Here is a 17,514-nt window from a genome sequence, read left to right on the forward strand (position 1 = left end):
ATTCTCAAAAGGACACTGATATTACAGGAATAAATCTTTACTGTGGTAGAGGTTTACACAGCAGGTCACTGACAATACGATGCAGAGATGACAAGATTTCAGTATCATTTTAGCTTGATTTTATATCCTTCCACTTATTTAAACATACTCTATTCTTTTGCTAACTCCTTGCTTACTCTCCCGCCCCCTACTCCCATAAAGGTCTTGAATACAGTCGCCTTTTTCAGTAGAGATGATCCCTCTAATGATTACCTCTGCCTGTTTACAACATTGTTTCTTCTACTGTATCTTGTTCATAGGTCATTAACTGCCTTGAATTGAAGAGCCTGAGTAATATATTGATGCAGTTACACAGAATAATCCAGGACTATGATTTAAGAGATGGTTAAAAAAAAGCAGTTATCAAAAAGTGGATGGTACTAGGGGCAAAGCGGTCTCATGAACATTGAGTGGAAATAAAAAAATAATCAGACCTAAACACCCAATCCAAAGTCAACGATAATAAAATCAAGAGACTCAAACTACAACAAGCTATACACAATACCCAAAAGGGACCTGTTATTCTATCATCCAGGGGGCTAAGGGTGGAGGTATGGGGTGCATGCTGGGAACAGTGGCAGAAGGAGTTCATCACTGGTGATGGGAATTGCCCTAATTCACTCTCACTATCTACCTTAAATATAACTGTGAAAGACTTGTAATTAAAAAAAAAAAAGCAATTATCATTGTGGCATAAAGGAAACACAGGTAGAAGTAACCTAACTCTTGAATTTGAAGACTTCTAAGATCCTTGTTATAAAAATACAGTAATTTGCTAGGCACCACTACATATAATCTGACTGCAACCTTAGATGTCTCTAGTGTATGGTTCCACCACTTTATTATATGTAAGATCCAAACAGAACAAAGCAAAACAAAACCTATTCCATTCAGCTGATACGAGGTCATTTTAAGATCTTACATGGCACTACTGAAGAATTTCTGTTCTTTTCTTTGTTACACTCCTTCTGAGCACTAAAGCATTCCACGTACTTTGCATTACACTGTGTGACCAGCTGAAAGAAAAGCAATACTTTAGTTTTCATTCAAAAGTAGAATTGTGTTAACCAATATTATCCTGGTAATCGTTTTTCATTATATGCCTATTAAATCCTGACACTGTATACCTAATATCATTATATTATTGTATAATATATACCTTACATCAAGTTCTAATGTAAAATATAAATTGTTAAAACTGAAAAAACAACAAAAATATCAGTAGATTCTTGTTGAACAAGCATATTATTGTACCCTCAAAATTTCCCGAGGAAATACTGGTATTGGTATTTTTATAATATCTCACTTTAAATATTAAACATATAAACTACTCACTACTAAAAATCTAAATTTTTATTTATACTGTCATAAAAATAATCTATTTTTCATTTAATATCCCTTGCTATAATTTTCTTGACAGTTAATTTTTTTCACCTTAGATTCAAGGAAAATTTTACCGTTAAAATAGACTGAACAGATTAATCTTATTTCCATCTTGGCACAAAGGAAAAATTACCTATAGAATGAAATGCAGAAAGTCCCCAGAATTTAAAGAGAAAAAATAGAAAAGGACTTAGTGTTTAAAGATGATAATGAATTCCTTGATATTTTAGAATCGTACTAAGTACTTAAATGCATTTTATGGGTACTTTTTGGGTGGAGGGATTCAGAAACTCTATGGGTGCCAGGGTTCAAACCACTGTGTTTAAATTAAGTACCCTACTGGCTGTACTATATCTCCAGCCCCCTTAGAGTTTTTTTTTTCAACTTGTTATAAAACCTTATCTCTAAACTCAAGTAAGTTTTAGTTTTACTTCCTTGCTTTATAGGCCAAATACATTTATACAAAGAATCACCTTAAATTGTTTTTCCAGTCTTGTTTTTCCTCCTATGCCTGGTATGAGGATGCTGTTGACATAGCTGTGTAGCTGATTTGAAGATACTTCGGTCTCCTTTCCAAGAATGGCTTCCAACAAGGCATCATGAATGAAAATGTACTGCTCCTAAAGGGGACAATATTGGTAGTCATCCATCCATTCACTCTGATCCCTCTAATGCAACATTATACTGTAGGTCATAATCAATGAAATAAGATAAAAATCAATTAAAGGGACCCTCTTTTGCTGTTAGTAGGAATGTTAGCTGTTCCTGCCTTTTGGAAAAACAATATAGACATTCCTCAAAAACTGGGATTTGAGCTTCCATAAGACCCAGCAATTCCACCCCTAGATATATACCCTAACAGCCCAAAGATACAATGCATAAAAGGTATCTATACTCCAGTAGTCATTGAAGCACAATTTATAATAGCCCAAATCTGGGGCACACCCTAGTGCCTTAGAACAGACAAGTGAAAAAGAAGCTAGGTTATAGTTACATAACAGAACACTATGCAGATCTTTGAAAAGATGAGGGTCATGAAATTTGCTGATAGATGGATGGACATGGAGAGTATCATGCTAAATGAAGTAAGTCAGAGAGGCACAGAAATAGAATGACCACACTCAGAAGATATAAAGAAATATAATAGGAAAGTAAAACCCAAAGACAACAGAAACAAAACCAGGAAGACTGATCCTTAGTAAAAAGCGTGAAACAGTGGAGGAAGACAGTTAGGTCAGAGAAGGAAGGGGCCATCACAATGTGAGTTGGAAGTGGTCATTCAAGACAAAGAATGGGTGCTGAAAGACAAAAGTGATAATGCATGATACCCTTTCAATAACAGTAGTGCAAACCACAGTGCCTAAAAGGAGGAAGGGAAAAAAGAACAGCGTCTGCCATAAAAACAGATTTGCAGGGCAGGAGGGAAACCGGAAGTATTGGTGGGAGATGTACACTGGTGAACGAATGGATGCTTGAACATTATATGACTTAAAGGCAATAATGAAAAACTTTACATCTTTTTATCATATGATTAAATATGTTTTTAAGAAAGAAAAATAATTGGTAGTCATCAAGGAGATGTTTTAGAGGGTACAATCCATCCTTTCCTGAAGCCTTCTTCCAATTAACTCTTTATGACAGGAGCCCCCCTCCCCTAATGTAGGTAACTCTATTACTAAATTCTGAAAAGGAGTTCAGCTAGATTTGTTCCAATACTTAATTGCTTATTCTTTTTACTTTATTTTAGGAATATAGAAAGTCAGAAGTGTATATTCAATGAAGGACTTAAGAACCATTAACTTATATTCCCGAGGTTCAACAGAATGTTTAACTCCCCCAAAGCATCAAGTACAATTGTAAATACTTAATTACATTTAAAAAAAATCCAGATTTAAGATCTATAGAGATATGGCAAAATTTGTGCCAAAAAATGATTATGGTCATATATGTTCTAAACTGAGTTTGTAAATTATGTCAACTTTATTTTATATTACTTTTTTTTTTTTTTTTTTTTTTGGTTTTTGGGCCACACCCGGCAGTGCTCAGGGGTTCCTCCTGGCTGTCTGCTCAGAAATAGCTCCTGGCAGGCACGGGGGACCATATGGGACACCGGGATTCGAACCAACCACCTTTGGTCCTGGATTGGCTGCTTGCAAGGCAAATGCCGCTGTGCTATCTCTCCGGGCCCAACTTTTTGTTTTTTGAGAGCACATCAAGCTGTGCTCAGAGGTTGCTCCTGGCTTGGGGGACGATATGAGATGCCAGAGATCAAACCCACAGTCATCCTAGGTCAGCTGTATGCAAGGCAAACATCTTACTGCTGTGTTACCACTCTGGCCCTATTTCAAGTCTTAATAGAGTGAATTTGTATCCTCAGTATTATCTTTCAGTTAAAGCAAATGTAGAATCTCAAAAGAACAGAGATAGTTACTCTTTACCTCAGTCTGGACGAGGTAGTTACGCTGTGTCCTGATATGCTTCAGGAATCCCAGGACATTAACTGTGCTTTTGTCTTTTATCTGTTGCAGCATGCTGTCTATTACAATGTAGGTGCCTGTCCTGCCCACACCAGCACTGGAAGAAATAAAGAAACTCAACTAGTACTTTTTGCATTATAATATCAGATATGATATCAGTAGATTGGAAAAATTATAACTCTACTAAGTATTTAGTGTGCCTCGAATGACATAAGCTAATTATGAATATAGTATCTAAAGACTTATTAGGACATTTCTTACCTCTTGAGTCTTAAAGGGGAAGAGAAACTATCTTTATACCTAGGAACTGGGGATAAGTGTTATTTATAAATACAGATTACCTCTTTTGGAAGCAGCTTTTCCATAGTATAACTGCATTTCTTAGTCATTAAAAAAATACGCAGAGCATAATCACATTTCTTAGTCATTAAAAAAAATAAAAGGAAAAAATAAAAGGTACACAGAGCTAAGTCCGATAGTAAAAATTTCTTTGGGGAGAATTTGCTATTAAGTTCCCCACAACTCTGGTAAAACCCAAGCCAAGCCATTTGACAGGCATTAATCTACTTTAATGATTCCTAAATGTGTTAGCAAATAATATACAATTCTCATGGGGTTTTTAAACAGATAATGAATTCCAAATTCTTCAAGAAGTTTGATGGTATGATTTCTAAGAACAGTCAAAGAAATGCTTAGGAAATGGGGGACATTGGTGGTAGGAAGGTTGCACTAATAAAGGGTGGTATACATTCAATGACTGAAACCCAACGACAATATTTCTGTAACTACAGTGCTTAAATAAATTATTAAAAAATGAAATTAGGGCCCGGAGAGATAGCACAGCGGCGTTTGCCTTGCAAGCAGCCGATCCAGGACCAAAGGTGGTTGGTTAGAATCCCGGTGTCCCATATGGTCTCCCGTGCCTGCTATTTCTGAGCTATTTCTGAGCAGACAGCCAGGAGTAACCCCTGAGCACCATTGGGTGTGACCCAAAAACCAAAAACCAAAAAAAATAAAATAAAATAAAAAATAAAATTAAATATAAATAAATTTAAAAAAAAGAAAAAAGAAAATGCTTTGCAGCTATACAACATAAATCATGTTAATGAATAGAACAAGCACTATTTATTGGAATGCCAAAAGTGAAAATTAGACAAGAATGCCATTTCATTTAAGCAAATGTGTCTAATTTAGCAAGGAAAATGGCTTTATAGAAGAAGGCTTTACATGAGCTTTCTTTTTTTGGGGGGTGGGGTGGGGTGGGGGTCACACCCGGCAGCGCTCAGGGGTTACTCCTAGCTTTATGCTCAGAAATTGCCCCTGGCAGGCTCGGGGGATCATATGGGATGCCGGGATTCGAACCAATGACCTTCTACATGAAAGGCAAATGCCTTACCTCCATGTTATCTCTGGCCCCATGCTTTCTTAAATGTAGCATGTATAGACTAAAACTCTAAAAACAATTTTTTTAACTCATGCACTAAATATTATTTGGAGCAGTGATTTTAAGTACCATTCTGTGAACTGTTACCAGTGCCCATATGTTAAAAAGTTAAAAATTCATGTGCAAAAGGCTAAAATCTCAAGTGTAAAAATTTGTAGTTCAAGTGAGATTTTTATATATTAGTTATAACTGATAATTTCCTATAGAGTGAGGATTTTACTAATACAATGTTAAAAAAGTAAAAAAGTCATCTCAAGTACAGATTTAATTCCAAAAGTACAAATGCTTTATTAAAGTTTATAAAATGTTGTTATTTCAGAAGGTTTTGGTTGTGGGTTTCAGTGGAAGACTTTGGGGTGGGGGGCGGAGAGTTGTTTGGGCAACACCTGGCAATGCTAAGGGGTCACTCCTGATAGTCTTGGGGTGCTGGGAATAAAATCCTGGTCAACTTCGTGAAAACTCTACCTTCTGTACTATATCTTCAACCCCAGAAGTCTTACATGCTATATTAAACAAAACAGTAGCAGAGGCCATATTTCCACAGAATCCCAACTGGAAGAAGAAGGCCAGGCTTACCTGCAGTGCACCAATACAGGGCCCATCTCTGGCAAGCGGGCTGCAGAGGATCTCCTAACAAATGTCAGGACAGGGAGGGCATACTCCGGAACCCCCATGTCAGGCCACTGTGTGTAGTGATACTGCATCACTATCCTTTCATTCTGGCGACCTTTGGGATTTCCTTTTTGACCCTATGAGAAAGGGGAAAACAGATGTCTGTAAATTCTGACTATATTCTAGACAGAAGTCTAAGGACTAGGGATTAAGACTATGAAGAAGGACACACACACAAGCACAACTTATGCCCTTGTTACTCTTTCTGGATTGAGATATTTCCTTAATATGGCCATCTCACCCCATGAGAGATTATCTACCAGAATGAGTAGCATCAGATAATTCTTAGAGAACTTGTTTAAGACTGTAGCAAGAAAGAATTTCAATTTCAATTTCCATGATTTGGAACCATCTAAAATCTTTTGTCTTTTTGTCTACAAAGCCTTCATTTTCCAAATTTCTACCTCTGTCTCTAAAGTGAACAATGAATTCAGCTCATGTTTTTTTTGTTTTGTTTTGTTTTGTTTGTTTTTTGTTTTTTTTTTTTGGTTTTTGGGCCACACCCTGTGACGCTCAGGGGTTACTCCTGGCTATACGCTCAGAAGTTGCTCCTGGCTTCTTGGGGGACCATATGGGACGCCAGGGGATCGAACCCCGGTCCGTCCTAGGCTAGCGCAGGCAAGGCAGGCACCTTACCTCCAGCGCCACCGCCCGGCCCCTCAGCTCATGTTTATACATAAAATTTGCAATATAGTTTTAAGTGGTTTAACTGTCTACATTTTTAACTTCTTTGGATGAAATATTCCCTAAAGTAGACTACCTGATGTGATTTTTTTTTGTTTTTTTTTGTTTTTTTTGGTTTTTGGGCCACACCCTCTGGTGCTCAGGGGTTACTCCTGGCTGTCTGCTCAGAAATAGCTCCTGGCAGGCACAGGGCATATGGGACACCGGGATTCGAACCAACCACCTTTGGTCCTGGATCGGCTGCTTGCAAGGCAAACACCGCTGTGCTATCTCTCCGGGCCCCTGATGTGATTTTTTTACCTTCTTATTGAGAATTCCAAAAACTTAAATTTTTTGAGAGGATGATTCAAGATATTTAATTAGTCTACATTCAAACTTATAGGGTATGCGATTCTGTTTAAAGGCTCCTATCTAGAATGTAAATCTTCTGTTCAACTCATATTTCCTGATTTCCTCACTTTTTTTTTCAGTTCGAAAAACATAGAAGTTCATTTCTTAATTTCCTTCCTTGATATAATCTATTTATAAAGTAAGAGGGTATTTATTCAAATGTAGAGTTTGCATGGGTAATGGGGCTTTGTAACTAAAGGTATTCTGTCCTATACCAAAATAAAATGTTCCCATGTGCTAGGTATTTTTTTGTTTGCACTAAAACATTCCATAAAAGTAATGCTGTTATTATTTTAAATTAATCCACCACAATGGAATACTATGCAGCTATTAGGAAAAACGAAGTCATAAAATTTGCTTATTCATGGATAATTATAGACTATTATACTGAGTGAAATGAATCAGAGGTAAAGGGATAGACAGAATAATTTCATTCATTTATGGGATATAATAAAAATAAAAGGTAGTATGATACTAATATCCAGAGACAATAGACACGAGCACCAGGAAGACCAGTACATGATAGGAAGATTGCCACAAAGAGTAGAACAGTACTGTTAGGATAGAAAAGGGACCACTATGACAATAATATCTTGAACTGATCACTCTGGACTATAACTGGTTGTTGAATGGAGATAAAGTGATATGCATGATACCCCTTCATTACCAATAGTGCAAACCACAGTGCCTAAAGGACACACAGGGATGAGAGAATGTTTGTATGAGGAGGGAGAGAGATGGGAGAGAGGGAGAAAGAGAGAGAGGGATACAGAGAGAGAGGAGTTAAATGTTAGTCCTAAAAGCAGACAGGAGGACATGGGGAAGTAAAACTGGGGATATTGATGGTAGGACATGTTTATGGGTGAAGGATGGTGTAACTTTTGTTTTTTGTTTTTGTTTGCTTGTTTTTTTAGGCCACACCCTCTGGTGCTCAGGGGTGACTCCTGGCTGTCTGCTCAGAAATAGCTCCTGGCAGGCACGGGGGACCCTATGGGACACCAGGATTCGAACCAACCACCTTTGGTCCTGGATCGGCTGCTTGCAAGGCAAACACCGCTGTGCTATCTCTCCGGGCCCGGATGGTGTAACTTTTAAGACTGAACCCCAAACTTTGTAATCACAGTGTTTAACTAAAAGGAAAAAAATAAGATTCTCCAGTTGAAAGGCATAAAATTAATTGTTCATTGTAAAATATAAAGTAATTCAACCAGGTCATATCAAATAATAAAGTTTTTGGATAGCCATATGAAGTAGTTAGTGATAATTTAAATCAATAGTTCTGGGGCCAGAGAGATAGCATGGAGGTAAGGCGTTTGCCTTTCATGCAGAAGGTCATTGGTTCAAATCCCGGCATCCTATATGGAGCGAGAAGCGATTTCTGAGTGTGGAGCCAGGAGTAACCCCCGAGCACTGCCAGGTGTGACCCAAAAAACAACAACAAAATCAATAGCTCAATTATAAGCACATATAGAAAAACAACACTATTAAATTACACAGTCTTCTGCTATCTGGGGGGAGGGGAAGAATCTAGATGGCCTCCAGCACTACTAAAATTTTATGTGAAAATGGAATAAATGTAAATTAATCTGGAGCAAGATGTCCAAAACTCAAAACACAAAACAATCAGGGCCAGAGCAATAGTATCATGGGTAGGTAGTACAAGCTGTACTCGGACTCCCTTTTAAGAGGTATTTCTTTAAGGCGTAATAGTCAGAATGTTGTTTTGGGTGTGTGTACGTGAAGGCATGATAGTAGTGCTCAAGGCTTAACTGTTGACTCTTCATTCAAAGATCACTCCAGGCAGGCTCAGAGGACTCTATGGGGTGCCAGAAATCAAACATGGGTCCACGTCATGCAAGGTGAGTGCCCTACCTACATACTATCTCTCCAATCCCAATTCTCAAAATGTTAACAACCCTGAAGCAAATGGTCTATTGTTAAACACATAAGAAAATAGTAGGCGGGCCCGGAGAGATAGCACAGTGGCGTTTGCCTTGCAAACAGCCGATCCAGGACCAAAGGTGGTTGGTTCGAATCCCGGTGTCCCATATGGTCCCCTGTGCCTGCCAGGAGCTATTTCTGAGCAGACAGCCAGGAGGAACCTCTGAGCAACGCAGGGTGTGGCCCCAAAGCAAAACAAAACAAAACAAAGAAAATAGTAGGCAATTTCCTCTCCCCATTTTTGATGAAATTTCTGGTTTGTTACCAATTACTATTGTTACCAATAGTGCAAACCACAGTGTCTAAAGGACACACAAGGGATTAGAGAGTGTTTATATAAGGAGGGAGAGAGATGGGAGAGAGGGAGAAAGAGAGAGAGGGATAGAGAGAGAGGAGCTAAATGTTTTTTGTTTGGGAGGGGCAACACCTGACGACACTCAGGGGTTACTCCTGGCTATGCGCTCAGAAATCCTGGCTTGGGAGACCATATGGATGCTGGGAGATCAAACTGTGTCAGCCGCATGCAAGGCAAATGCCCTACCACTGCGCCACTGCTCTGGCCCTTTTTGATGAAGTTTTTAGGTTTTGTGGAGTTAACCTTTGTGAGTACTTTGTGAGTACCTGTACGTTCTTAATGAGTTTCCTAGTTTTAGCCTTTATTTCTTTTGTCATACAGAAACTTTTTAGTGTGAAGTAGTCCCATTTTATTCAGATTGGATTCTCCAGCCCTTGTATTGGTATCCTATTGACACTTCTGTGAGGAAGACAGACAGCTGGCCCACAGACAAATGAAAAAAAAAAATGCTCATACTACATATCATGAGAGAAATCCAAATCAAGACAACAATGAGTTATGACACCAGTGAGGATGATACATATCAAAAATAATAGGAACAATCTCTATTGGTGGTGATGTGATGAGAAAGGAACTCTTATCCACTGCTGGTTGGAATGCTGCCTGGTCCAACCTCTATGAAACACAGCAGGGTTTACAGTAAACTCAAAATGAAGCTGTCAGATGACCCAATCTCTCTTTTGGGTATCTATCTCCAGGACAGTAAAACATTCATCCAAAAAAATGTATGCACACCGCTATTCATTGCAGCAATCAGTACAATAGCTAAGACTTGGAATCAATCAAGAGATGAGTGGATTATGAAAATGTGGTACATATATACAATGGAATACTACATAGCTATAAAGAATGACATCACTTAGATCTGACATTTAGAATAACCTTATGAAGAAATGCATTAGACCAAATGGGAGTTGTCTCGAGCACCCTTAGTCCCAAAGAATAGGGAGGAGAGGGAAAGAAGCTGAGGAGGAAAAACACAAAATGAAAGGATGGGGCCAGAAGCCAAGCATCGCAGGTGCATTGGTGGAGATAAATAAAGGACAGAACTAAATATCCATGCCAAAGTCAACAACAACGGTATCAAGAGACCCAAACTTTACCAATCTAAACTTCAAGTGGGTCTGTTATACTGGTAGGCTGGGGGCAAAGGGTGGTGGTGTGGGATTCTTTGGGAACATGGTGGAAGAAGGTTGACAATGGTGGCAGGATTCTATGTCTGAAACCCAACTATAAAGGACATTGTAAATTACAATGATTCCCATAAAATAAAATAATAGTAGGCAACACAGTTATACAGTAGTTTCCCTTATTTGTGAATGATTAAGCTCCCAAACCACCAGAGGTGGCCTAAAACGACAGACAGTATCAAAACCTTGTATATATTATTTTCCCTACTCATACATACATATTGGTATTTAGTTAAGAAAGTTATTAAGTGATGCATAACAAAATTATGTTAATATTGTTTCTCCCCCCAAATATCTTATTGTATGAGGTCTTTTGAGATCATTGGTTAAAAACTCATAGGTAAAAGGACTGCTTTGAGGGTTACTGCCTTTACTAGTACTCTGGCCAGCTATAAATTTCTAAGGGAAAATACATTTTACGTTGCATGAATTTCCAATACTTATATAACAGCAGATGTGCTTTTTTCCATCTATGTTGTATTAGTAGTATTCCTTGAAATATACTGTGGGGGCCAGAGAGATAGCATGGAGGTAAGGCATTTGCCTTTCATGCAGGAGGTCATCGGTTAGAATCCCTGTGTCCCATATGGTCCCCCGTGCCTGCCAGGAGCAATTTCTGAGCCTGGAGCCAGGAATAACCCCTGAGCACTGCCGGGTGTGACCCAAAACACACACACACACACACACACACACACACAAAAGAAATATACTGTGTAAACATATGCTTTAAAACTTTCAGAAACTAACTCAGCTAAGATAAATTTTATTAGGTATTTTGCCAGTATCTTGAATACTATGTCACGTTTGACATACTGATGTCAAAACTTGTCTCAGTGGTGGCTGTCTGAAAGTTCATGCCTGAGCTATCTACCTGGTCCTGTGTAGTCACTTTTTAAAGTTTACCTTTTTCATTTTCGTATTTCGGACTGAAAAACGACGAACAGTATAGCAGGCATGTACTTTTGTGCTCTTCAGTGTGACAATAATGTTTCCATACTCCTCACTGTTCTCGGTTGGCCAATACTGATCACATTTTCGCTATCAAAATAAAAATGAAAAAGTGTGAGTGCAATTTATGCCGCTATTCTATGATAAAGTGGCTATTAAGAAAGGTGATATCATTACACAGTTGACTCCAAATGGGCTAAATTGTTTACAGAACAGTCTTACTATCTAAAGAAATAATCTTGGGATAACGTTGGCAAAGATCACTTTAGAAATAGAACTAATAGTCAAGATCGTCTTTCAAAACATGATGAACTTTGTATAAGAGACCCAAGAAAGAAAGAAGCCTATATACTTAACCATGAAATGTGTGGGTAGGCTATATTAATTTTATTTTTTAATTCTTCTATGAAAAAATGTTATAAAATATATTTTTGATGTTTATAATGGTTAAACCTCAAAGCCTTTGGGGTTTTGAGGTAGGCTATATTAAAAGGTAATTTAGGGGCTGGAGCGATAGCACAGTGATAGGGCGTTTGCCTTGAACAAAGCAGAATCTTCAGCATCCCATATGATTCCCTGAGCCTGCCAGAGAGATTTCTGAGCAGAGTCAGGAGTAACTCCTGAGCACCGCAGGGTGTGTTCCAACACTCCTCTCCAAATACAATGGAATTTCGTATCAATTGGGGACTCAACTCTATTTACAGTAATAGAACTCGTTAAATCTAAACTTGAGTCACCAAAGGCAAATAGAACTCTATAGTCAATGTGAGGAAAGAAGTTTCTGAATAACAAACTCGAGGCTTAGATTGTGTTTCAGCTTAAATTAGCAACCTGAACAACCCAAAACATTCAAAAATATTATTTAACCTTTTAAAAAGTTCTTGTAATAGGAGGTGTTTAAGAGGAATTTTATGTCCCTTAATCTACATAATTAATAGTTATTTTCATTTTTCCCTATATTTGCAATGTTTCTTTTCATTGTTTATTCATATCTCATCTCCACCATCAGCTCCTTAATAAAATTTATAATTTGTAGGATGCAGCCATTCATTCTGCATTATTTCCAACTAATGCTCTTTTCATCCTTATCATATTTTACTCACCTTTACCTGTGCTTAGCTGCCTCTCCAGACCATAAACAAGGATTGGGAGGACACTTTTCATTTCTGTAACTCTACACCTGGTCAAGCCCTACCCTGCAGCAGGTATTTAATATTTTAAAAACAGTTCACAAGTATTTTTGATGGAAAGACATGACTAGGAATATTAAGTCAAAAGGCTCTTACTCTTCCTTTTTCCACCAGGTTCGTAATCATGATAATGATTCCAGTGTTTTGTTCCCAAATCATCCTCCAGAAATCTTCAAACGTAGACTTTAAAGGTCCCTGGGTGGCAATGTAGGCTTTCGCTTTGTTGTAACCCTTTAAAGATGACACAGCACAAAGGAAGATGAAAGCAGTATCATAGGCCAGTTAATAATTCAAGTGCCTTCCGTATTGGATAGGCTGTGTTTTTAGTGAGAGCTCAGTGCAGTATTAAAACACATTCAGTAGTCTCTGTAGCAGCACTCTTGAATCATTGGGAAAAGGTTTATAGAAACATTCTGACTTACATCAACATAGTTTGCATTAATGTAGTCGCTGTGCTTAGAATCTTTTCCTGGTAAAGGTCTTAACTTCACCCTACTGTGATCATCTATAAAGAACGAAAGGGGAAAAAGCAAAAACAAGATGTATAATTCAAAAACTAACAGCATCTTGAAGCATAAAACAAGACAAACTGGTGATGGGGCATCTCCCACAGGGGCCCCCCAAAAACACTTTTGGCATAATATATACTTAAAGTGCAAATATACAACATTCAGACCCATCTCAAAAACAAAGGCTCACTTTTACCTTATATTCGGATTTGTGGATATTCAAGAACTGCAAATGAGGGCCTTATTCATGTAAAACAAGAGCAGACCTCCAAAAATGCCCTATTCTGTCTTTTAAAACTAAGTTCTGAATCCTTTGATTACCCTTGACCTCATCCCCTCCTTGCTAAAACAAATATTAAACAGATAACATCTGTTTTCAGTAGATTCTATTCTAAATGTGGTAGGGCTCCCTGCTAGCCTAACAGAACCAAAGTGATTAAGGGAACCAGAGCTAATTCTAAGAGTGAGCTCATTGCAAGAACCTGTAGTCCATGATTAGATTTCAGAATTGGTTTAATGTTATACAAAAAAAAGTGTGGAGATGGCAATCTTTGCCTCCTGTGGCATCACCAAGTAAGCGTGTATTTTTAAAATGAAGAATTAAATGAAAGAAAGTTGAGGTCATAAGTTAGTATCTTTATTTAGGAACATAGAAGTTAAAAGCCAATTTCTGATCATAAAATATAGTTCAAAGGGACTGGAGAGATAGCATGGAGGTAAGGCATTTGCCTTTCATGCAGAAGGTCATCGGTTCGAATCCCGGCGTCTCATATGGTCTCCTGTGTCTGCCAGGAGCAATTTCTGAGCATGGAGCCAGGAATAATCCCTGAGCATTGCCGGGTGTGACCCAAAAACCATTAAAAAAATTAATAAAAAAATATATAGTTCAAAAAGAAGCAGAATAATTACAGTAGCCTAGACATGGCTAACCTTTGACTGATATGAATGTAGACTATCTGAAATAAATAGGTCTTCATATAAAAGAATTCCTCATAAGAGACCTGGATACAAAATGCTATGCCTTATTGCCTTATATGCCTTATATGCCTTATGCTGTATTGTGTATTATTTCTCAGACCAAGAAATAAGAAGACATACTTTGTGAGTAGATTTCTATATACTAGAAATGTACAAAATTGGACTCCTATAGTGAAATTAGTGGAGGGGAGACAAGATGGTCCCATCATACATTGAAAGTTGTGATGGTTCATTTAGAAAATATTTTTCCTACATTACATTTCTTATATATTCATCATGCCTGCTTCAGACACTGACATATTACTTTATCATTTTAAAAAATAATGCAGGGGAAAGATGAGGGTAACAGAATGATGTGTCCAGAACCTGACCAAGAAAACAGTAAACTCCGTTCTCTCAGCTTAACTGGGGCCACATGTAATTAGCATTTGTGAATGTATAACATAACCTGATATGATAGTTTTCAGCAAAATGCTTTGATGCTCAGACATGTTGCTTCCATGTGTCTCTCCTTTACTTTGCCACATATTTTTACCATGATTATAAAGAAGCAAACTTCCAGTTTTTTTACTACAAGAGAAGTAACTATGGTGGAGGGTGAAGGGAATGATGTATACGAATGTATTCATTTGTATACATTGGAATCAAGGTATTCCAAGTATACACTGACACCTGGTATCCATTTGTATATATCTTATAGTTAGAAATAAGTATAAGAACAGACAAATCCTCATAATCAGAACAAGATAGGCATCTTCTGGCCAACAAATATGACCAAAGAAATCCATTCAAACAGAGAAAAGTCTGTCTCTTCATTCTTGTTCTCTTTTATATAACTTTTTCTACAAGAAGAGGTAAAATTGTATTCATGGGTGACACCTTATTATACCTAGGAATCATAAGGAATCATAAACTATAATAGTATTAATGCATGACTTAATCTTAGGTTACAGGATTCAAGAGAAACACAAAAATCAATTGTACTTTCTGACACTAAGAGAAAACAATCTGACAGTAAACTTAAGTAAGCTATTCCACTTGACAATAGCATTGAACATAAAAGTCACAGAAATGTAGTTAACAAAATAAGTGCAATTCTTATAAAATAAAACTTTCACAAAAACTACAGATAACCTCAATGCAATGACATTTCTATGGCTCTAGTGCTTCTAAAGCACTCTGCAAATCAATTTACAGAGTATAGGCAATCAATATAAAAATTCGAGCTTTTCTTTTTTTGAAGAGTACTAGGCAAATTGATACTAAAAGTCATACAAAAAAAGTACAGGAGAGCCAGAAAAGCCAAAAAAAATCAGCTGAAAGAAGTACCAGTTTTCAACTGAAAAAAATAATAACAGAGTTTTAATCAGTAATCAATACAAAGTGGAGGTTACATAAAATTAGATGTATATATATTAATTAAATAATTCATTATTCAGAAATAAAATTTCATCCAGTTGATTTTTCAGTAGAAGTTAAATTCAGTTAGGGGAAAGAAATATTTTGGGAAGATGGTCAAAGAACTGGGGTATATGTTTTGCATGTGGAAACCCCTGGTTTGATTTCAGGGTATATCAAGCAAGCACTGACCACCATGTGTCTCCCACCAAGCGAGAAGTATTATTTTCAATAAATAGTGCTAAAACAATATTAACATGCAAAATGTCAAGTTGGAACTCTAACTCGTACAAAAGTAGTTCAAATGGATGAGAAAACCACATGTGAGAGCTTTGAGAAAAACATAGGTACAATATTCCATAATCTTAACTTTGGCAGTGATCTCATAGTCACGATATAAAAAACACAGGTAACAAAAACAACTTGTTTTGAAACTTGTGTTTCAAAAGATGCTATCAAGAAGTAACAATACAATGCACAAAATGAGAGAAAATATTTGCACATTATATATCTGGTAATATATCTGTATTTCGAATGTATAAACAATGCTTACAAACCATCAACAAAAACATAATTAAAAACTGAACAAAAGACTTGAACAGTCATTTCTCCAAAGATGAAATACAAATAGCTGAGAACTACATGAAAAGATGTTCACCACTGCTAACCATTAGGGAAATACAAATCAAAACTATAATGAGATGACACTTCACACCCATTAAGATGTTAATATCAGAAACACAAACAAGTGCGGGTGAGAATGTGGAGACATTGAACCTTCATATATTGCAGGTGGCAATGTAAAATGCTACAGTCACTTTGGAAAACAGTTCAACAGCTTCACAAAATGCTAAACATGTAATTACCATATCACCTAGTTATGACAAAAATATGTAAAAGAAGACAGAAAATGTATGTTACACAAAACCTGTATATAAAATTTCATAGCAACGCTGTATTTGTATGTGGGTTGGCTGGGCCACCTATGTCAGTGAAAGAGGGCTACTCTCATCTCATCAGCTCAGGGGTCACTCATTCCTGGGGTGATCTTCCGTGAGTTTAAGGGACATAACTTGGAACTTCTGCCCAGTATTATTATTCTTAAGAAAAAAAGTAGAAACAATCACAAGTCTTGAATATTATGCAGCCATAAAATGCATCAGATTTTTAGCTGATCCAAGCTGCAATATGATCAGACTTGAAAAGAACCTGCTGGGGGCCGGGCGGTGGCGCTGGAGGTAAGGTGCCTGCCTTGCCTGCGCTAGCCTAGGACGGACCGCGGTTCGATCCCCCGGCGTCCCATATGGTCCCCCAAGAAGCCAGGAGCAACTTCTGAGCGCATAGCCAGGAGTAACCCCTGAGCGTCACAGGGTGTGGCCCAAAAACCAAAAAAAAAAAAAAGAACCTGCTGAGGAGAAGTCATACATAAAAGGTTTTATGTGAAGGCTGGAGAGATAGTATTGGTGTTAAGGCACTCCATAGAGTCCCATCATCACTACCAGGTGTGGCCCAAAACTCTACCCCCCCAAAAAAGCCACACACTAGATGACACTATTTATATGAGCTGTCCAGAGTAGTAAATGCACAGAAACAAAAGTAAAAGGCTTTTTTTTCTCGGTGATGGGATTTCTTGTTAGAATATTTAAAATATTCTAAAATTAATTCATGAAATTAAATTAATTCTGATTATATGAAATAGTACAGAAATTTAATAAAGTTTAAGTCAGTGAATTTTAAATTGTATGTGATTATCTCACTAAAATATTCTTTTTTTTTTTTTTTGGTTTTTGGGCCACACCCAGCAGTGCTCAGGGGTTACTCCTGGCTGTCTGCTCAGAAATAGCTCCTGGCAGGCATGGGGGACCATATGGGACACCGGGATTCGAACCAACCACCTTTGGTCCTGGATCGGCTGC

At 37.5% G+C, this 17,514-nt stretch overlaps 1 protein-coding gene across 2 annotated transcripts in view; it reads right to left on the minus strand.

The window, feature by feature from the left end:
* Positions 1-17,514, minus strand: part of PTPRG (protein tyrosine phosphatase receptor type G) — an 837,085-nt gene that overhangs the window by 15,421 nt on the left and 804,150 nt on the right. For both annotated transcript variants that reach the window (XM_049777272.1, XM_049777271.1), the window contains 7 exons: positions 13,136-13,218; positions 12,810-12,944; positions 11,479-11,613; positions 5,920-6,092; positions 3,861-3,996; positions 1,896-2,042; positions 962-1,055 (listed from right to left, as the gene is read on the minus strand). In XM_049777272.1, the coding sequence (XP_049633229.1) occupies positions 962-1,055; positions 1,896-2,042; positions 3,861-3,996; positions 5,920-6,092; positions 11,479-11,613; positions 12,810-12,944; positions 13,136-13,218 (903 nt within the window). The remainder of the gene's footprint in view (positions 1-961; positions 1,056-1,895; positions 2,043-3,860; positions 3,997-5,919; positions 6,093-11,478; positions 11,614-12,809; positions 12,945-13,135; positions 13,219-17,514) is intronic.

This window comes from Suncus etruscus, chromosome 7 (genome assembly GCF_024139225.1).
Source record: "Suncus etruscus isolate mSunEtr1 chromosome 7, mSunEtr1.pri.cur, whole genome shotgun sequence".
NCBI classification, from domain to species: domain Eukaryota; kingdom Metazoa; phylum Chordata; class Mammalia; order Eulipotyphla; family Soricidae; genus Suncus; species Suncus etruscus.